Below are 21901 nucleotides of genomic sequence, written 5' to 3' on the forward strand. Positions count from 1 at the left end.
GACTTCCTCAGACTCAGCCCTCCAGATGTTTTGAGACTACAATTCCCATCATCCCTGACCCACTGATCCTGCTAGCTAGGGATCATGGGAGTTGTAGGCCAAAAACATCTGGAGGGCCAAGTCCGAGGAAGCCTGATATAAATAAATATAATAATCATAATATGGTGCGAGTCTCCAGGAGATGTTTTCTATTTGGCAACAGATTATTTGAAGTAAAATAATGTATTTACTCCCGGCATCTGGTAGCAAGAAAGCAAATAATCTAAGATCACAAATAATGGATGGATGGACAGAAGAAATAAAATAAAAATTCTAAGATCCTTCCATCCTGCATTAGTGGAAGCTCATGCAACCTCTTGTCACTAGGTGGCTCTCACCTGTTCAATGTGCCTAAAAGAGTTAAGACTCATCTGCACTATATATTTAAAGCAGAATCATACCACTTTAAATAGTCGTGGCTTCCCCAAAAGAATCCCAAGAACTGTGGGGTGCTGAGAATTGTTGGGGGGGCTCCTATTTCCTTCACAAAACTACAATTCCCAGAGTTGTTAGGGAAGAAGGATGGGTGGTTAAAACACATTGTAGCTCTGCAAATATGGAAGCCTGGTTGGTGACATCACCATTACAGCATTTCAGTACTGTGCATTGATGGCTAGTGCTGAAATGAGATGGACCTATTTCCTCCAAGCTCAATCTGGAAGAGAAGGTGATACATCTTGAGGAAGAATAACACCATGGTGCATTTCCTTGGAGTTGGTGTTTTTTTGAGGGTGGGGAGCCTCCCATTGAAATGATTTGTGCCTGTTCACTGGGGCTGCCATATTTCAAAAAGTGAAAATCCGGACAAAAATGTTGCAAAATCTTAAAAAAAGAAGTTGTTTTTGAGCTCTTTTTAAGGAAATTAAAAAGAGCAGCAGCAGGAGGCCCCATTAGCTAAAGTGGTGCTTCAGGTTAAGAACAGTTTCAGGTTAAGAACGGACCTCCGGAACGAATTAAGTGCTTAATCTGAGGTACCACTGTACTTCCAACAATGGTTGCCACCAGGAAAACCGGTTGCGATTTCTGACCAGGACAGACCAGGACTGCTGTGTTCTGGCTATGTCTGGGAAATTCATACTTTAGCACAGTTCCTTTTCTGAAAATGCAACAGAGAAGAGGCTGCATCTGCTCTCTGGTGCAGTTGCCAATTTCAGTGAGTAATTCTGCACGAATCAAACTTCTCCGCACCGCTCAAATAAATAACCTAATGGCGAAGTGCACCAGCCCTTAAGCTGCAAACGTTTGAGCCTGGTCAGCAGCACCTACTGGTTTATCATCCATCTATTTAAGGGTGGGCATTGTGTTCAAGGAGCCCAGTACGTACCTTGCAGCTATACAGAGGGTCCTGAAAATATGCCCTCAGTTTCCAAACCTTTCGGAAGAGCTGGAGTAACATATTTTCACTGAAGATAATCACCCTGGGAACCAGAGGATCATGTTTGCCTTCATGAATATTCAGCAGCTAGTACATTCACCTTCAGGTCTGTAATTTGAATTCCATGTTTCCCTCTGGGACCTGTAGCACTAAACCTGGTAAATACTTTACAACGTCCGTGGAGAGACTCTGAACGCAAAGGAGCAGCATAAAAGCTGAACAGAGATTAAATATGAATGGGCTGAGCTGCAGCATTTAGTAGTTAAAAGCCGCACGCTGTGCTTCGTATCGGTATGGCTTTCTCGCCAGTGTCCTGGGATAATGATTCCAAGTTAAGGCATCTATAGATGTTACACAAGAACCAGTACAGCTTGCTATTTCACTTTTCCAAGCATGCAGAAGACTTCGGGCCAAACTTAAATGCGGGTGGCGCTGTGGGTTAAACCACAGAGCCTAGGACTTGCCGATCAGAAGGTCAGCGGTTCAAATCCCTGTGATGGGGTGAGCTCCCGTTGCTTGGTCCCTGCTCCTGCCAACTTAGCAGTTCGAAAGCATGTCAAAGTGCAAGTAGATAAATAGGTACCGCTCCGGCGGGAATGTAAACGGCGTTTCCGTGCGCTGCTCTGGTTTGCCAGAAGTGGCTTAGTCATGCTGGCCACATGACCCAGAAGCTGTACGCCAGCTCCCTTGGCCAATAAAGCGAGATGAGCACCGCAACCCCAGTGCCGGTCATAACTGGACCTAATGGTCAGGGGTCCCTTTACCTTTAAAGACCTCATAATACTGGCTTTTTTTTTGCGGCGAAAACATTTCAACTGGGTAGAGTTTTATAATCACTGTTAGGCTTTTTTCTTTTTTGCATTTCCAACATATGTAGTTTGGTTATAATAAGACCTACAGGGTTTGGAAGCATACCTTCTTTTAAAATGGCTCCCTCGTACCACCATGAAACACTGGTCCCTTAAAATACGCAAAGAAGCAGAAGCAGAAATTGTGACATTGGAGGAATTAGCACAATTGCCTGAAGTATTTATTTGTTTAAGTTATGTTATTGTATTTATTTATTTATTTATTTATTTATTTATTTATTTCATTTATATCCCCAAGTAGTTCAAGGTGGTGCACATGGTTCTCCCCTTCCCCATTCTTTCCTCACAACAACCCTGTGAGGTACGTTCAAATGAGAGACAGTGACTGGTCCAAGGCCACCCACTGAGTTTCATGTCTGAGTGGGGATTTGAACCCAGCTCTCCCAGGTCTTAGTCCAACAATTTAACCACTACACCATAGTGGCTCCCATCCTTCTGCCCAAAGGAGCAATCCTTCGTTCTGCTCAGCTATATCTGCAATACAGCCTCATCCAACACCAGCCAACTCCATCCTTAAGATTGGACTCTGTTCATAGTCCGCATGAGAATCTGTGGTGAGGGGATTCATAAAATGGCCTTCTCTGTGTTGGGGGACCTTGAATCTGGAATGATCTCCCCCCAGAGTTGCATGTCTCCTTTGTGGTTGGGGTTTAGATGCCAACTAAAACAGTTTCTATTTTCCTAACCCTTTCATTCTGAGGTGATAATAGTTTCCCTGAACAGCAATGTGTGGGTTGTGTTTTTAAATTATGGTTACATAAGAAATGCTTTCGTTTTGTATTTGTTTTGTTCCTTAATCCTTTGTCGCATACAGCCCTTTGCTCTGTTCAAGGAAGGGTCATTTATAAATACAATAATATGAACATGTAGCGTGATGCAGGGGTTTTTTCCTTCTCTCATTTTTTGTTTCAAAGCAGGCTTAGCAGAGTCTTGCCCTCCTCTCGCCAACCACAAAAGGGAACTGTACAACATACATGCTCATTATCTGAGCAACAGGCTCACCGGTTCCAATGTGGTGGGTTTAGATAGCACTTCTTAGACAAACCCAACAGATGTTGCCATCAGCAGAAATTGTCCCTGCAAACAGAAGGCCAGTGTCACCACAGCATATTTTTTTCCCTCTGTGAAAGAATACCTGGAAACAGTGTTATATCAGAATATGTAACACACAATGTAGAGCTGCTGTGGCAAAGTGCTTACAGTGTCGGACCAGGACCGAGGAGACAAGCTGACCTTGGGCCAGTTACTGCTCCTTATCCTAACCTACCTCGTCATTGTTGTTTAGTCGTTTAGTCGTGTCCAACTATTCGTGACCCCCTGGACCAGAGCACGCCAGGCACTCCTGTCTTCCACTTTCTCCCGCAGTTTGGTCAAACTCATGCTGGTAGCTTCAAGAACACTGTCCAACCATCTTGTCCTGTCGTCCCCTTCTCCTTGTGCCCTCCATCTTTCCCAACATCAGGGTCTTTTCCAGGGAGTCTTCTCTTCTCATGAGGTGGCCAAAGTATTGGAAACTCAGCTTCACAATCTGTCCTTCCAGTGAGCATTCAGGGCTGATTTCCTTAAGAATGGATAGGTTGGATCTTCTTGCAGTCCATGGGACTCTCAAGAGTCTACCTCACAGGGTAGTTATAAAATGAAAATAGGGAGAGCCATGCATGCCACCTTTTGCTCCTTGGGATATAAATGCAAGAAAATAAAGCACACATGAATATTAAAGATGATATGAGTGGAGGTTGATCCATTTGGGCAATTGGGGTGCTGCTAACTTTGTACGCAGGGGCATCGTGGGTTAAATCGCAGAGCCTAGGACTTGCCGATCAGAAGGTTGGCGGTTCAAATCCCCGTGACGGGGTGAGCTCCCGTTGCTCTGTCCTAGCTTCTGCCAACCTAGCAGTTTGAAAGCACGTCAAAGTGCAAGTAGATAAATAGGTACCGCTCAGGCGGTAAGGTAAACGGCATTTCCGTGCGCTGCTCTGGTTCGCCAGAAGCAGCTTAGTCATGCTGGCCACATGACCCGGAAGCTGTACGCCGGCTCCCTCGGACAATAAAGCGAGATGAGCACCGCAACCCCAGAGTCGGTCACAACTGGACCTAATGGTCAGGGGTCCCTTTACCTTTACCTTTAAACTTTGTACAAAATTGCAAATTGAGTTATTTTGTACTTATTTCACTTATGAAAATAGATACATTTAAGAACCAAATATATCATATGACTATTACCATGGAAATGATAGGGATCCTAATATAAAGTCAACTCATTTATTGCATATTGAAGACATCCTACCCTGTCCTCTTTCATTGTCACACTGTAAGTGACATTCCCATGTCCTTCACCTCTGGTACCCGATGATCAGGATAAAATATGAAACTCTGGGGCAAAACTAGACATGTTGGCAGAGAGATATGATTGGATCTCCGGGATTTGGTGTGGCTTTGCTATTATGGGACTGGACTTCATCTCGACTCCTAGCCAGGTGAGGCTTGTGGATGCAGCAGCAGCAGTGCCATCATGGGGTGTAAGTTGTGGGGTGTCCCGGGAGAGCAAGGCAAGGCATCAGCCCCATGAGACTTGGTTGGCATGTGGGGCCCAGCAAATGCCCAGGTATGCTGGGGATTGAAATGATGGTGAGTGCTGTTGAGGGGACAAGGCTCCAGCATGCCTTAGAAATGTCACACAGCCTTCCAGGTCCTGGAGCTGAGCCCATCAGCCCTATACATCTCTTTCTACACAATGCATAAAACCTTGATTCAAAGGACCAGCTCATAAAATTTCTGAGAACCGGCTGTCAGCAAAGGAATGCAAAGCTCCCTTGAAGATGCTCTTCTCAAGACCCATCTGTTCTGCCATGCAATTTTATCTGGAATATTCCGTCTCCAGTCTGCACACATCTAGCCCATGCTCCTACAACGCTGCTTTGGCACTGTATCATCTTGGGCCGATCCCTGCAATTCTCTTTCGCTCCAAATTTGCATGGCTTCCCAAACAGGAAAGCTCTTGTTTAGGTTATGGCCTGGAAGTCTACAGCACTATAGACACAACAAAACAATGTGCCTAAGGAAGGGTGGAAAATCAGAGATCAAAAGGACCCTTTTTGATGAGAGAGAATGCCGAACATCAACCCTGCTGGCTTGGGACCTACGCATACTGAAACAGAAATCCCTTTCAAGTCAAAGTTTACAAAGGCCCCCTCTGCCCTCTCTTACTTGTAATTCCCAGATCTGCATTTTTTAAGAATGCACCAAACAATTTTGCTTATTTAGTTAATGGGAATCTTTTCAAACAATGAAGAGGAAAAGAGCAATAGTTTTGTTGTAAACTGATCCCATTCCCACCGATCCACTTGTGGCATTCAACACAAGACAAATGGGAATAAGTGAATAAGGTTTGCACCTGTGCCATTTATACAACTCCATGTTCAGATTACTGTAGGGGAGTTGCTTGTAAGTGTTTTCTGGTTGCTCCTGTAGTTTGGAATACCCTTTTCTCCTTCCCTCTGTGACCCACAAGGCAATCTATTTTAGGTACCTCCTGAAAACACACTTGAAAAAATCCAGACAGGAGCTGATTTTAGCCCACCAACAACACCCCCTTTTTGAGCAAGGGAGTTGAGAGGGTCATGGGGGCACAACTGCAAGCCTTTTGGGGGGGATATGGATTATCTAGGCCCATTCCAATCTGGGTTCCAGCCTAGCTTGGGGGCTAAATCAGCCTTGGTTACCCTGATGCATGACCTTCATTTTGAAGGATAAGTGAATTATTCTACTCTACTGCACTCCCTCTGAAACACCAGACAAGCAGCCTTGGTGACTATGAGTGCTTCTTGCCAGCTTTGGATACTTTTGATACTATTGTATAGCTGTTTTATTGTAATTATTTGTATGTTTTAAACAGATTTTATATGATGAGTCCCATCAAGGAAAAAGGCAGGGCATTAATTAATTAGTCATTCCCTGCCAGAGGTAGCTTGACTAGAGCAACTACTCTGCGGATTTGTGGTCGAAGACTGGAGATGATGCACCTATTGCACTAAAAAACTGATTTTTTTATTACATTTTTAATCGCTTCTTTCAATTCACCACGCAGAGTTTTATGGTAAACACGATGAAATGCAGTAATAATAATAATAATAATAATAATAATAATAATAATAATAATAATTTATTTATACCCCGCCCATCTGGCTGGGCTTCCCCAGCCACTCTGGGTGGCTTCCAAAAAAATTTAAAATACTATAATACATCAAACATTAAAAGCTTCCCTAAACAGGGCTGCCTTCAGATGTCTTCTAAAAGTCTGGTAGTTGTTGTTCTCTTTGACATCTGGTGGGAGGGCGTTTCACAGGGAAGGCGCCACTACCAAGAAGGCCATCTGCCTGGTTCCCTGTAACTTGGCTTCTCGCAGTGAGGGAACCGCCAGAAGGCCCTCGGTGCTGGACCTCAGTGTCCGGGTAGAACAATGGGGGTGGAGACCCTCCTTCAGATATACTGTACAGTATTATTAAGAACCGAAAGAAGCGGTTTCGAAATGCATGGGGAAATCGTGCAGCGAATTAGGGCATCGCATCGCAATTGGTGGTGGTGGGGAGAGATTCATTGGTTCCTCGCGTCCCCCGACAGAGACCCCCGGCGATTTGCAAGCGCTCCCTGCGGAGAGGCGAAAGGTTTTTGGAGGAAGAAGGCACAAGCTGTACAGCTGCTGTATGTAATCAGGCTCCCTTGCCCTGCCCAGGACAGGCGGGGCGCTGTCCCTTTAAGGAGGAGGGTGCCTGGCAAGGCGGTGGGTGGCTGTTTTGCGCGCTCTCTCCGGGCCTGATCAGCCGCCTCCCTTCGCCGGGATCCGTCGGCCGCTTGGGCTGCCAGCCGTGGGAAGCCGGCGCAGCCCCTCCGCGGCCATGCTCCGGCTAGGCCGGCCGTGCGCTCTGCACGCGCTCTGCCCCGGCGGGCTGCTGCAGGTCTGCAGCAGGAGCGCCGCCTCCGGGGAAGCGGGAACCAGCAGCCTCCCGATCGGCCAGGTGCAGCCCAGCCCGGGAGTCGAGAAGCGGGCGCCGCGCAGGACGCACAGGAGGCTCCTGCGGGAAGCGCTGCTGCTCCTGCTGCAGCAGCCGCCAAGCCCTGGGCGCTTCGGGATCCTGGCCGCCGGGGCTGATCTGCGCCGCGGAAGAAAGGGCGACCCGTTGCTGCTGCTGCTGACATATCCTCTGCCACAGGCAGAAGGGGAGGCGGGCGGCCCCCGCCAGCTGCTCTCCGAGATCACCCTGCATGCGGTCGGGGGCGGCGGAAGAGGCAGCGGCGGCCTCGGGTCCAGGAAGGTGGGTGAGTCAGCAGCCACCTCGCGCGCTGTGGGTGGTTAAAATGCGGGAGAAACCGCATTTAGGATCCCCCTCAAACGTAGGCAAGAGTTCCACTGAGCACGGGCAGAGTGTCCTTTCCTAGGATCCAGGACCAGCAGAGGCCTGGTTTAAGGCCTAGGCACCTCTCTTTCTCCCTCTGCAGGGCCTTTTCTGCGGTGGCTCCCCATTTGTGGAATGCTCTCCCCAGTGAATGCTCTCACCCGGAACCTTCACTGCATATATTTAGGTGCCTCTATAACCAGGCCCTCCAGCCTTTTAAATGTGCTTGTGAGAGCGGGTATTCTGCCTTAAACCGCCTTGTGATCTTTGGATGAAGGGCAATATATGCGTTCAGTGCCAGATTTACGTATAAGATAAACAAGCTATAGCTTAGGGCCCCACTCTTAGGCGGGCCCAAAAATTGAAGGAAAAAACTGGATGTACGTTTCCAAAATACAAGATAAAATAAAACCTACATACAGCAACAGTGTTTTGTGTTGTGTAGGCTCCTATGATGTAAGTAATGGGCCCCGCCTGCTAGCCTGCTCCCTAAAATATCACTGGGTTGCTCATTTCTATATATAGGGCACCTACATTCTGCATGGACTTTGCATTCTGCATGGACTTTTCAACAATTACTTTGATGAAATACATATTTTGTTATGTGCACATGGCTGTAGATACCTATTAGATCCATAAATTACCATATAGCACATATTCAACACAAAAAACAGCAACAGTTTGTTGTTGACAAAGGACAGCTGGACATATCAAGGGCCCCATTACCTTCAGTAGCTTAGGGCGTCATCAAACCTAAATCCGGCCCTGTATGCATTTAATTAATAATGATGACAATACTAATATTTGCAGTACTGTTGCCGGATTTGATGGCTGGGAAATGACACTGGGCATGTAGGCCTGCCCTCTGATTCATAAAGGCACTAAGAATCTACATAGAAGTACTGCATATATTGTTAACCCAGTACAGTGGGGTGGGCAGTCTGTGGACATTCAGACTTCTACTCCCATGGTCCCCGGCCATTGCCCCTTCTGGCTGGGGCTGATGGGAGTTGGAGTTTAGCAACATCAGGAAGTCCAGGCATTGCACAGGCCTCTTGCACAACATTCCTTAGGGCATGAGAGAGGCTGAGGCTTGCAGCAGGCCAGGTGCTTAATAGCAAAACTTTGACTTTCGCTGACAGTTCACCCTGGTGACTGCTCTCTGCTGTACTAGCTCTGTTATTTCTTCATATCCATCAAAACCAGCACTTGTCTCTCTTATTTTTGTTACAGTATCTGTATTACTTGCGTATTAATGTTATTACTTTTATATCTCCTGCCTTCCCATTGCAGAGCAAAGCCTGAGGCGGCTTTCAACTAACATGTTAAAAACAGCATATAATGCACTTTATTTTTAAAAAATGGATCAAGCAAGGCTGTGGTGGCAGCATCAAAATACAAATTTGATGGTGGTGATATCTGAGAACAGCATCCAGCTGAAGAGCTTGTGAAACAAAATTGTTTTTGCATGGTGACAAAATGCCATTGATGAGGCAAAGTAGATATTGTGGGGTGGGGAGTCCCAAAGTCTTAGTACCACTACTAATAATTGAACTTCTGAATGTCATGGGAGCAGAGAGGAGACTTCTCCAGTTGTATGAGAGGAAGGGAAGATATCTCAGTCCTAAATAGTTAGGGCTTCTGTGTCTTTGCCTCTGTTGCCTATATGCCTGTCCTGTTGTATCAGTCTGTTCAGCTGCTTCCTTTCACTCTGTTGCTCTGCTTCTGTACAGCATCTGGAAACCATTGGTGCTAAATGTTAAATAACAATGGCCAGGTGCCATGTAAAATTATGTCACTGAGCACTGGCTTCATTAATCCTGAATCATTACATGGACGTCTTTTTTTTAAGAGAGGTTTTGCAATGTTAGACACTTACTTTAAAAAGTGGGGGGGGGGATTTGGGGATTGTGGTTCATCTAGGGAGGAGGAGCAATTGCCTGGCTGGTCATCACTCACCCTTCACCCTATTTGGTCATCCAAGAATCGTTACCTTTTATTGGTACTTTGATTTGGTAGCTAATTGGTAGCTACCAAGTGCTGAGTCCCTCAGCACCAGCATTATGCGTATATGGTAGGATATGACATAATAATAATATAATAATAATATTACTTATACCCCACCCGTCTGGCTGGGCCTCCCCAGCCACTCTGGGCGGCTCCCAACAGAATATTAAAAACACAATAAAACATCAAACATTAAATACTTCCCTACGCAGAGCTGCTTTCAGATGTCTTCTAAAAGTCAGATAGTTGTTTATTTCCTTGACATCTGATGGGAGGGTATTCCACAGGGCGGGTGCCACTACCGAGAAGGCCTTCTGCCTGGTTCCCTGTAACCTCACTTCTCGCAGTGAGGGAACCACCAGAAGGCCCTCGGTGCTGGACCTCAGTGTCCTGGCTGAACGATGGGGGTGGAGATGCTCCTTCAGGTATACTGAGCCGAGGCCATTTAGGGCTTTAAAGGTCAGCACCAACACTCTGAATTGTGCTCAGAAACGTACTGGGAGCCAACGAAGATCTTTCAGGACCGGTGTTATATGGTCTCGACTGTGTTGTAGCTGCCACTGATTTTGATGTGACTTGGGGTTTTTCTAGATTTGCAATGTTAATCATATCACACCTACCAATCTATGACACCTTCCAAAATTTTAGCATGGCACAGTGAGAGCTGAACGGCCTGGGAGGCCAGGGTTCAAATCTACACTCAGCTATAAGTTCACTGAGTGATCTTGGGTCAGTCACCAACTCTCAGCCTTGTTTAGCAATAAGTATTCTGCACTGAATTAAACCCGGGGACGGAGAGTTGTAGAGACATCTGCTGCAAGTTATCGCACGTGTTGACATTAGGTCAGTTGTGCAAAAGAGAGCGATCTTATTTTTACTTCATATGAAATGTATTTCTCAGATTAGTTGTGTGTGAAGTGCATGTGCGTGTGTGGCAGTATGTGAACAATTTCTCTCCCTGATGCCACTATATGCGCATGAAGCCGATTAGGCAGAATCTGGGCAGCACTGTTTTGCAGGGAGAAGCTGCCAGCTGATGATTTCTAGATGGCGGTGGCCTTATTTTTCCTACCAGCAAAAATAATCTCACCTAGCACAGCATCCTTTTCTCACAGGATGCAACAGCACTCTGCCCACCTGTGATATTCAGCAACAGAAACATACTGCCTCCAACTGTAGAGGCAGAACACTGCTAACAGGGCTAGTAGCTTGTCCTCCATGTTCAGTCCTCTGTTAAAAATATCCAAGTTGGTGGGAGCAAGTTCCGTAGTTTTACTGTGAGCTGCAGGAATTAAGTGTTTTCTTTTATGTGGCATGAATCTTCCAAAATTCTGCTTCACTGGATGTCCGTTCAGTTCTAGCATTTTGGGGAAAGGGGGAAAAATATCTATCCATTTTCTCTATGCCATGTATAATTTCATAAACTTCTATCATGTCACCTTTTCTCTAAACCAGGGTTTCCCAAACTTGGGTCTCCAGCTGTTTCTAGACTACAGTTCCCATCATTCCTGACAGCTAGGGATGATGGGAGTTGTAGTCCAAAAACAGCTGGAGACCCAAGTTTGGGAAACCCTGCTCTAAACTAACCCTTTCTTCATGGGGGAGACGTTCCATCCCCTTTTTTCATTTTGGTTGCCCTTCTCGGAACCTTTTCCAACCCTGCAGTATCCTTTTTGATGATATTTCTTAATTCATTTTCTGATGCATTTGTTTATTTTCATTTTGTGCAGTTTAAATGTTGCAATCGGACTTCCTTTTCTAGAGCTGCTCTTAACGATCCTTGGAAACTTGCCTGGCATGATATATGTATTTTTCTAGAGCTGATGACCCTAGCCCTGAGCCGCCCCTTGTGTTCATTATTGGCAGAAATCAAAAGGAGCTGTAAGGCTCATTGTCCCTCTTAAATTGCTGCCCTGCTTTTTTCAGCTGGAGGCACTTGATGCCGTTTTGAGCAGAAGTGTTGGAAGAAGAGTCGCATAGTGATGGGGAGCTGAATCGCTGCCAGTTCCCATCACTTCAGGTCCTTGACAAAAGTTCCTTTCTCTCCCTATTTTTTTTAGACCACCTACAGGCTTCCAGGCTTTTATCCATATGCCCTTTTCTTGGTTTGGGTTGAAACACTTCATTTGCACCCATTGTATGGCCTTTGCCTCTCTAAACATTTTCTAATATTACCATGGAAGTGTTTTTAGGGGGCAACATGAGATTAGCAAAGTGTCAAATGGCATATTTAGGGGGGGAGCAGGGGGGATTTTTGCAGAAGAAGAAAAATTCTCCCGTTCAAATTCACATTTAATTTTTTGGAGTATCATAAGCCTTTTGCTCAACATCACATTTTTAAGCCAGCCCCTTGCCCCAAAACAAAACATAACACTTAAGAGGTGCCAATGAAGAAAGATCAGTCTAGGCTGCTACCCTACACCAAGTAAGCCCATTAAACTGAATGGACTCATCTGTATATGGGATTCTGCTATTCGTTGATTAATTTTCTTTCTTTTAAAGGAATATACATATTACAATTTTTTCGCTATAATACACAAAAGTTGCCAAGCATTGTTTGAGTGAACTTGATATTTCCCTTTTTTTTCATTACATGTTACGGCAACACACCAAAATACCCTCCTATTAAATCAACCTGTTTTTGATCCTCATCTCCGCCATGTAAAACTGGCTTCTACCAATTAAATCAAAAGCTTCAGTTGATCGACCTATTAAGGGCCGCAGCCCTGTAAGCAAGATTACCTTGCAGGGTAGGCAGCAGAGATCACAGCACTTTCAGGAGGGCGTATCTTCTAGGTATCGTCTAGCAAGTTCAATGTGCCAAAAGGATATACAAAAAATAGATGTGGGCATGGCGGGTTTGCATTTTGGGTTAGGTGGACACGGCAGGAGCTAACAAAGGACCGAAGGTAGTGAAAGGGAGAGCAACGGCTCATTATGAAAAAGAGGCTCTGAGATCCAGTTTGCCAGAAATCCACACACGGAACCATAAGAAGAGTCCTTCTGGATCAGACCTAAGGTCCGTCCAGTCCAGGATCCTGGGACAGGGTTGTAGCTCACTGGAAGCATCTGCTTTTCATGCAGAAGCTCTCACATTTATTATTATTATTATTAATTTTCTTTCTTTATTTATTTATACCCTGCCTATCTGGCTGGGTTGCCCAAGCCACTCTGGGTGGCTCCCGACACATATGAAAACATAATAAAGCATCAAACAATAATAAATGTAATGAAACATCAAACATTAATAATAACAGTCTGATCCAAAACAAAAAAAGAGTTCACACTCAAAGGCTGGGAATAGTTCTGGAGACTTGCTGCCGGTCACTGAAGACAGTACTAAGCTACAAGGACCAATGGTCTGTCTTGGTGTGAGGCAACTTCCTGTGTTCTTCTTCTCACAGTGGCCAGACCAACCACAGGTGTCTACGGGATGCCCACAAACAGGACTTGAGGGCCACAGGACTTTCCCCACTTCCCAGCGACTGGTAGTCAGAGGCATATTCAAAGATGGAGCAAGCTTGTTTCCTCCAGCTGTGGAGGGCAGGACTCGAACCCATGGCTTCAAGTTGCAAGAAAGGAGATTCCGACTAAACATCACGAAGAACTTTCCGACAGTAATAGCTGTTCGACAGTGGAATGGACTCCCTTGGAAGGTTGTGGACTCTACTTCCTTGGAGGTTTTTAAGCAGAGATTGGATGGCCATCTGTCATGGATGCTGTAGTTGAGATTCCTGCATGGCAGGGGGTTGGACTAGATGACCCTTGGGTCCCTTCCAACTCTATAATTCTACTGCCTCCAACAATGGAGCTGGAGTGCAGCTATCATGACGAGTAGCCATTGAGCTAGTGTTGCCTCTGCTATCCTTCATTCAAAGGTGACCTCAACAGCAAGAGAAATGTAATCTGTACATGCCCGGGGAGTTGCAAAACGCCTACCAAAAAGACGAGGCATGGTTTGGGGAGATAATACGGGGAGAGGGTGAAGTAAGAGCTCTTTCTTCTGGCTTCCTCCTCCCTCTGGCCTGCCTGCCGGTTATCCAAACAGCAGCCAACGAGCACACACAGAACAAAGGCCCCAAAAGAAAATGCACAACATTGTATTGATTTTCTTCAAGCTTCGCTCCCTGTTGAGCAGAAGCCAAATTGTGTCCCAGTCGGGCGCAGCCACAGCCAGTCTCATTGTCAAATGGAAAAGCATTTTCTCTCGCTTCATGCCTCTCCTCGTGACTGTTTTAAGTGTCTGCAAACTATCCCAGTCTCCTTTGTTTGTGTGTGCTGTTTCCTTTGGTATTTTGTTTTTTAATTACTATTCCAAATCAAAACAAGTTAGCCTTTCTCCAGTTCTCTTGGCTAGGGTTTTGTTGCTAACCAAATGCATAAAAAGCTTGGGTGCTCAGAAGTGAAAGGGAGGAGGGAGAACGGCCTGCCCACACAATGCTGTTGTCGCCTTGCAAGTGATCCACCAAGCTGAACGTAGCCCAGAAGCTCACCAAATACATTCACCAAGTGCCTCAGAAGATAGGAAGCTGCCTTAAATTCAGCTAGAGCGTGTTGCCAATAACGCCAAGGTTGCAGGTTTGATCCCCGTAAGGGACAGCTGCATATTCCTGCTGTCACGGTCCGGTTCATGGGCAATCAAAGTCCCGGCAGGGGACGTCAGGACCGGGGGCAAGATGGCGGGGTGGGAGCAGGAACATGGGTCCAGAAGCCAGGAGTCAGGAAGCCAAGAGTCTGAGGGTCAGAAAGCAAGGAGTCATGAAGTCAAGGGTCCAAGAAGCAGGGAGTCAAGAAGGTGAGGTTCAAGGATCAGGAAGCAAGAAGCCAAACACAGCAAGGCAGGAAATGTGTTGCTGTAGCAAAGAGCCGAAGGGAAATGCTGACCTTATATCCCTTCCCAGCTCTTGCCACCAGGTGCTGTGAGTTACCAACCGGCCTCACCTGTGAGGCTGTGCCTTGCCTCTTCAGAACAAACTTAGGAAGGCCCCAGTCTTGCAAAGTCCTATGGGTCACAAGGCCTGGCTTCCTGCATGCACTCCTGACACCTGCATTGCAAGGGGTTGGACCAGATGATCCTCAGGGACCTATGAGTCAGGCCATTGGTCAATCTAGTAGTGGGATAGGGAACCTCAGGGCTGGGCTGCGGTGGGATGAAATGCAACCCTCTATCTGGCCCTTGGCTCCCCAGGCTGCATTCCTTCCTCAACCAGACACCCCATCAGCCCTATTTCATACCCTTCCAGAGGGGTTTTTTTTCCTGGCTGGAAAGTGTCCTTGAATTCTGATAATGCTTCTTGATTGCCTGAGTGGAAGACATAGGTGTGTGTGTAGAAGCTGGTTACTGTACCACTTTTGCCTCTGGTCTCACCAACCACTGACATTTGGACCAGTTTGAAATGTGGCCTCTGTCTGGAAAAAAAAGATTTTCCCACCCCTCATCTATCCCAAAATATATCACGGCCCAAATACTTCAAAAAGTGCCTCTCCAATATGTTCCAGCCTGACCATTGAGATCGTCAGAGGGGAACCTTAGAGAGCCTTCTCAGTTGTGGCACCCTCACTGTGGAACTCTCTGCCACTGGAGGTCCATCAGCTCTCTTCAGTTTCATCAAGTGCCAAAGCTATGCCTCTGCACTCTGGCCTACAGGCCTTCCTGGCAGGTGTCACCAGTTCGTTTCAGGAAAATTTGGTTTGTATGGGATCGTCTTGCTGTTTTAAGGCAGAAGTGTTTCGATTTTATTTTGCTCTTCGTGTATTTGACAGCCTGAGACATGAGGACCAGGCCACCGTGATCCAGGACCCTCTGTTTAGTGTGCAGTGGACCTGTAGGGTGAACTGTCAGAAGCCCCTAGAATGTTGTACATAACCCAGAGGTGGTGTGGTCCCTGGAGTCCCAACTGGGTCGCAAAAACAATCCCCTGCCTTTTAAAAGGAGCTCTCTCCTATCTACTCAAAATAATCTCTTTCCCTGCACCATTTCGGAGGGTGTGGGAGCGATCCACTCTGGGCGCTCAAGGTCCACTACATTTCCTTTTTTCCTGGCTCCCAGTGAATTGTTTCTTCCCGTATTTCCACCACCTTCCCTCCCATTAAAAAAGGGGCAGGATTTGTTCTCTCGGCTCCACTTCTCCTCCCCGCAAATTGCTTATGCAATGGAGAGGCAGGGCCGCCTTGGGAATTTGCTCATGTCCTCCCCCTGGAATCTGGGAGTTCTAAACCTGTTCTTCCAGCAAAACAAACAAACACCCTGAACCTGTAGCGCCATTTTAAGGCTCACAGATTTGTAACTGATTTACGGTAAATGTTAAGCCTCTAAGGTGCCACAGCCTTTGTTGTTTTCACTGCAGTACTAACAGAGCTTCCCCTCTGGAATTTGTTCTCCCAGATCTGCTTTTATTAGTTGCAGTCGTTTCACCAGCCTAGCAAAGCATATTGTCAGCAAGCGATTGCCAGCAATTCCCCAGTGGTCCCTTTCCTGAGTTTTCAGCATTTTGTTGCAAACGTGCATATTGCACAACATCTGGCAACCTGCACAGAGCTTTGTTTAATGGTTGCCATTAACTTGATTTTAATTAATTTTTATAATGAAATATTTTTAGAATGTTGGTTTATTTGATTGTTTGATTATTTGATTGTTGTTAGCCGCCCTGAGCCCGGCTTCGGCTGGGGAGGGCGGGATATAAATAAAATTTATTATTATTATTATTATTATTATTATTATCACAGGAGCTGAAAATGCTGGTCTTTATATTGGGATGAATTATTTCAAGTTTCTAAATAGCTTTCTGCTTGCCTGCAGCAGTACAGTACTCCTAGGATTTGCACATGTCAGCAAAGCCGGCTGAAGCTTGAACTGAAAGTTACTATGCCATAATCAAGATAAGATTCAGATTCTATAGCTTAGAATCATCGAATTTCAGCGTTGGAAGGGACCCCAGTGGTCATCAAGTCCAACCCCTGCAAATGCAGGAATCCTGCCCACAGTTGTCCCTGGAGCGGGGGCGGGGGCTCAAACCACCACCCTTCTGATTAACAGCCAGATGCACTGACTGACCCATTGTGCCACTGGAGTCTCTCTGAAATATGACCCATGTGCTTCTCACTTGTAAAAGTAGGAAGTTGAAGACTTAGAAATACTGTGGTTTTCAGTTTGTGATCGAGTTGCCTTACACAGTCAGATACATAGAACAAGGGTCTTTAAAAAGGCTCTGTACTCTGTTCGTGTACAGAGGCCTTCCAAAGTTTGGACAGAGGTCTTTCCCAGTGTTGCTACTTAAGATCCTTTTAATTGAAGATTTGGACCTTCTTTTTGCAAAGCACACATTCTGTGACCTTGGAGCATAGGCAAAAATGTCAGGCCATTGGTTCATCTTGCTGGGTTGGATAGTTCAGAAATGTATGTGAAGAATGTGCTCTTTTCTTCCAAATGGTGGTCTGCTGCCATATTCTTGTGGGTGTTTTACAACACCCCTGTAAAAAGGTCATGCATTTCATAGACCGGTTATTCAATCAATAGATTTCATTGCATTAGCCGTGTGGCCATAGCATGATATACATAGAAATAACAACATAAAATGGGGGTGGGGAGGTAAAGGTAGATATCGTCCTGGGCAAATATTTAAAGGGGGGGGGGAAGAGATAACAGAAGCAACAGGGGATTTAAAACATCGAGTGACCGATAGTACAAAAACAAAAAGACAAAAAACTGCTGAGGCTGGAGGAGGATCGTTAAAGGGGTCCTTCAGCTCCTCAGATTTGTCCTAGCTCCATTGTCCTTGTACAATAAAGCTACTTGGAACTTCGTTCGATTGTGCAGCGTATCGACTGCAGCTGTGGTGTTAAAAAAGAAGTTAGTGCCGCTTTCCTCTTCATCACACTGAGCAGGAAGTTAGCTGTCATCTCGGTAATCCAACAATCAGAATCCTGCAAAAAAAGGGACACTATCCAGGGCTGGATTGGGAGATGAAGCTTATTCATGAGAGGAGTTAAAAACCGAGATCTTTCATCTGTCCAGTTGGGACAGAAGAGCATTACATGTTCCATAGTCTCCAGAGCCATGTCATTACAGGTGCATGTTCTGTTTGCGATGGGGACTCTGGAATAACGACCCGACAGAACTGCTGTAGGAAAACAGTTGAGACGGGCACAGGTAAAGGCCCTTCGCTTAGCCTCCGAAGAAATTGTGAAGCAGTATAGAGGGATTCCTTCAGGGGGAGGAATGGCTAGGGCTAGGCCTGAACACGGCCCTCTTGCATCGGCAGCTGTGTTAGAGAAGTCAAGTTGCTGTAGCTTCTTTTTAATTGAAGGTAGGGCTGCCGGACTGATACACTCTACTTTAAGAACAGTTTTGCAATTCAGATTGAAAAAAGAGCGGAGTTTGAGGTTAATTGTAGTTTTCCAAGGGGAGTTATGAATATCTCTTAGGATCAGATTGGAAAAACCACCTCTAATTCGAGCATCCGATGCTAGTAGGTGGGAGCTATAGGAAATGGCTCGACACCATGCTCGTTTTACAATTGAGGGCTGGGCGAACTCAAGTCGTAGGGCTGCACCTGAGACGCATCTCGGGACACCGGAAAGAGATCTCAGAAACATATGAAGTGGGCGATCCAAGTTACCTGATATTGCTGTAGTCCATACTTCACAGGTTATTAGAACTGAAAGAGGGTGAATTGTTGAAGAACACACAGTGAGTCTGGGCCAATTCTCTATGTACTTTATCCACAATCATTTCTTTCTCTCATTAGAAGCATGTCACCATCTCTCAGCTTCATGTTCCCAGTTGCAGTATGGGAATGACCATGTTTTGCTGCATTAAGAAGACTGTACAGCTGCATATTCACAGTGTGTCCTCCTTGGACACTTGACCATCTTTCACAGCCTTTTACTCATTGCATGTTCACATCAAAATACAGTGTGGTACCTAGTTATGACTATTTTTCAAAGAGCATTATAGTATCTTTTGAGCATCAACAAATATGTGTAGTACTCTGCAGTAAGTACCCTTCACTGGGATAAGAGGGTGCTTCTTCTGAAGCAGCAAGCTATCAGTAACTTATAGCATCTTATTATACACATTGTTTGAAATCAGATGTAGTATAAACATTGCTTGAAAAGTTCCATTGGAAAAAAGAAACTAGTTCAACTTTATCCCGTCCAAAAAGGTACTAGTTCATTTGTCCTTTTACAAAATAATTTAGTTCAAGTTCATAAAAAGTTTATCCTTGGCAAAACAAAAAGAGTGTTCAGAATGTTACAAGCTGAAATATAGGGTCCAAATGGAAGCCAGGGAGCACACATAAGTAGTAAAGTGTCTGACAGACAGAATGTCAACAGGTGATGTTTTCCTCATAAATGTATTTCCATACTAGGTTTACCTTACAGTGGTACCTTGGGTTGCATATGCTTCAGGTTACATACGCTTCAGGTTACAGACTCCGCCAACCCAGAAATAGTGCTTCAGGTTAAGAACTTTGCTTCAGGATGAGAACAGAAATTGTGCTCCGGTGGCACAGCGGCAGCGGGAGGCCCCATTAGCTAAACTGGTGCTTCAGGTTAAGAACAGTTTCAGGTTAAGTACGGACCTCCGGAACAAATTAAGTACTTAACCTGAGGTACCACTGTCTTTGTAATTTGTGGCAGCCACACAGCTGTTAAAGGCACAATGCAACATTTTCTTTGTTGTTGTAGTTCTTCCTACAAGATACTCCTTTTGGAAGAAAGCAAATATTTTCAGCGAGGAAGATACAGGAAAAGCCGCTTTTTCCTTCTTTCTAATTGCTAAGCCATATTAATTGACTAAGCATCCTTAGAAGCAACAACAGCTCCATAGCTGCCTGATAAGCCTTAGAACATTGTCTCCACACTTTGCTTTCTAACTTTGTCCAAGTGACTTATCTTTCTTTCCCTTTCTTTTTCTCAATTTAAAAGAAAGAGTCTGGGCCTCCTTTTTGGGGGGCGGGGGATTGGCTGTGAAGATGAACTAGAAATCATAGAATCATAGAGTTGGAAGAGACCACAAGGGCCATCAAGTCCAACCCCCTGCCAAGCAGGAAACACCATCAGAGCACTCCTGACATATGGTTGTCAAGCCTCTGCTTAAAGACCTCCAAAGAAGGAGACTCCACCACACTCCTTGGCAGCAAATTCCACTGTCGAACAGCTCTTACTGTCAGGAAGTTCTTCCTAATGTTTAGGTGGAATCTTCTTTCTTGTAGTTTGGAATCATTCCATGTTCTACCTCCCAGATTAATTCACCTGGTAATTAAGGGAACTACTTTCAGGTGTAGTGCAATGAATTTTGTTCAACTGAAGTAGTTCATTCCAAGCACTGAATAGGCACGATGAACATCACCATTGTAATTTTTAAAATTTGTATACTGCCCTTCATCCACAGATCCCAGGGCGGTTCACAGCATAAAAATACAATATAATACATATGAACGATGCAGGTAAGAAATAGGAAAACTATGGTGCACACAGACTATATTGTAGCATTTGAACGGAGCACTCTATGAACTAAACTTTGCACTTTTATTTTTAGTGAAATGCTCAATCACTCTAGAAACATATTTTAATGAGCACCCATTCCCCCCACTATACATAGGAGACTAGTGAAACTGCAGGAAACGACCATGCAGATCCTAGCCAGGAGAATGGGAAGAAACCTAAGAAATCCCAGCAGCTGAAGAAAGTTTTTAAGGAATATGGAGCTGTAGGAGTTGTATTCCATGTTGGGATTTCTTTGATGTCTCTAGGAATGTTCTATCTAGCCGTGTCAAGGTATGTTTTCCATACTATTTGTAATTGGGTTTGGTGTGGCGAGGACTTGATACAATGTCACGTATAACATGGGAGAAATATTTATGGCTGTTGGATATAAAAATTGATTTGCTGGATCAAAGAGAGATCCATCCAGTCCAGCATTTGGTTTCCAACAACGGCCAGCAAGATCCCTGTAGAAGTTTTTTAGCATGGAATTAAGATGCCCATTTCTTGTAGTTTGTCCCCAGCATTTGACATTCAAGAAACACCCAGAGTGGAACCACTTAAATTAATGAACCTAAGTTAGTTATGCTCATTTTCAGTGGGTCTACTCTAAGTAAGACCTGCATTGGCTATAACCCACTGCTTTTTGGATATTATGCATACCCATCCATTCCCCTCCCCCATGCAGAGAATCTCCATATAGTTGTCATTTTAAAGCCATCTAAGCCTCCTTAAGAGGTAGATTTGTTGATTAGCCCCTTTACATGTTCCTCCCCTGTAAAGTATTACTTTGATCAGGTCTTTGTAATAGTTGTACTGGCCAACTTGTATGTGAAGAGAAGCAACTCGGGTATAAAATTGTACTTTGAATACAAATTCGGTCCAGCTCCTAAGCCACCACTTTGTAGTGACTCCAACTGATGGATCTTGGAGTTGATACGACACATCTGAAGTCTGCCCATCCCTGATCTAAAGTGATGCCCATCATGAAATCTTGCAGTAGCGAAAAATATAACACTTTGGAAAATCCATGCTTGTTTTTGTAATGTTACTAAGCTAAGTTGTGGTTTGTTTTCACCCCCTTTTAGTGGAGTGGACATGACTGCCATCCTCTCCAAGTTGGGATTTGATGACGCTCTTGTGCAATCCAAGTTGGCCGCTGGGACGAGTACTTTTGTTTTGGCCTACGCTATCCACAAACTGTTTGCTCCAGTCCGCATCAGCATCACCTTAGTCTCTGTGCCATTACTTGTGCGATACTTTCGGAAGATAGGTTTCTTCAAACCTCCGACTCCAAATCCATGATTAAATCACTGGAGGAAAACAAGGCTGCCACCTCAGTTAATATAAAATATAAAATGCTTTTAAATTGCTGCACCCTGGTGGTGCCTGTGCAGATTCCTGTAATACCACCTTTGCATTGTATATTCATGGTGGAGGGAGGGGAAGTGTTTTTTCCTGATAAACTACTTCACAAATACGGATTACCTATGTTTCTTCCTCAAGTCCTATGCCAGCCCAGAGGGGCAGATGTTCTGATAACAATTATATAGGTACTTCTAGGAAGATAGGAAACTGCCTTATTATAATAACTTAGACCATTGCCCAGTATTGTGTTTGGACCAGCAGTGCCTCTTTTACCTCACTTTCTAGCTGCTTTTAACTGGAGTTGCCAGGAGTTGTCTTGAAACCTTCTGCAAGAAAAGCATATGCTGATACAGTTGATCTTT

At 45.1% G+C, this 21901-nt stretch overlaps 1 protein-coding gene and 1 long non-coding RNA gene across 2 annotated transcripts; both read left to right on the forward strand.

Moving 5' to 3' along the window:
* Positions 1 to 6986: 6986 nt before the first annotated feature.
* On the forward strand, positions 6987 to 21655 carry FAM210B (family with sequence similarity 210 member B). Its single transcript, XM_053394300.1, has 3 exons — positions 6987 to 7595; positions 20290 to 20465; positions 21260 to 21655. Exons 1-3 carry the CDS (start codon positions 7179 to 7181, stop codon positions 21474 to 21476), a joined length of 810 nt encoding a protein of 269 aa, XP_053250275.1. The 5' UTR covers positions 6987 to 7178; the 3' UTR covers positions 21477 to 21655.
* Positions 16905 to 19054, forward strand: LOC128416485 (uncharacterized). Its single transcript, XR_008331225.1, has 2 exons — positions 16905 to 17183; positions 18331 to 19054. It is a non-coding gene; the product is annotated as an uncharacterized LOC128416485 (long non-coding RNA).
* Positions 21656 to 21901: the final 246 nt, after the last annotated feature.

The sequence above is a fragment of the Podarcis raffonei genome, chromosome 6 (genome assembly GCF_027172205.1).
Source record: "Podarcis raffonei isolate rPodRaf1 chromosome 6, rPodRaf1.pri, whole genome shotgun sequence".
In the NCBI taxonomy this organism is placed as follows: Eukaryota; Metazoa; Chordata; class Lepidosauria; order Squamata; family Lacertidae; genus Podarcis; species Podarcis raffonei.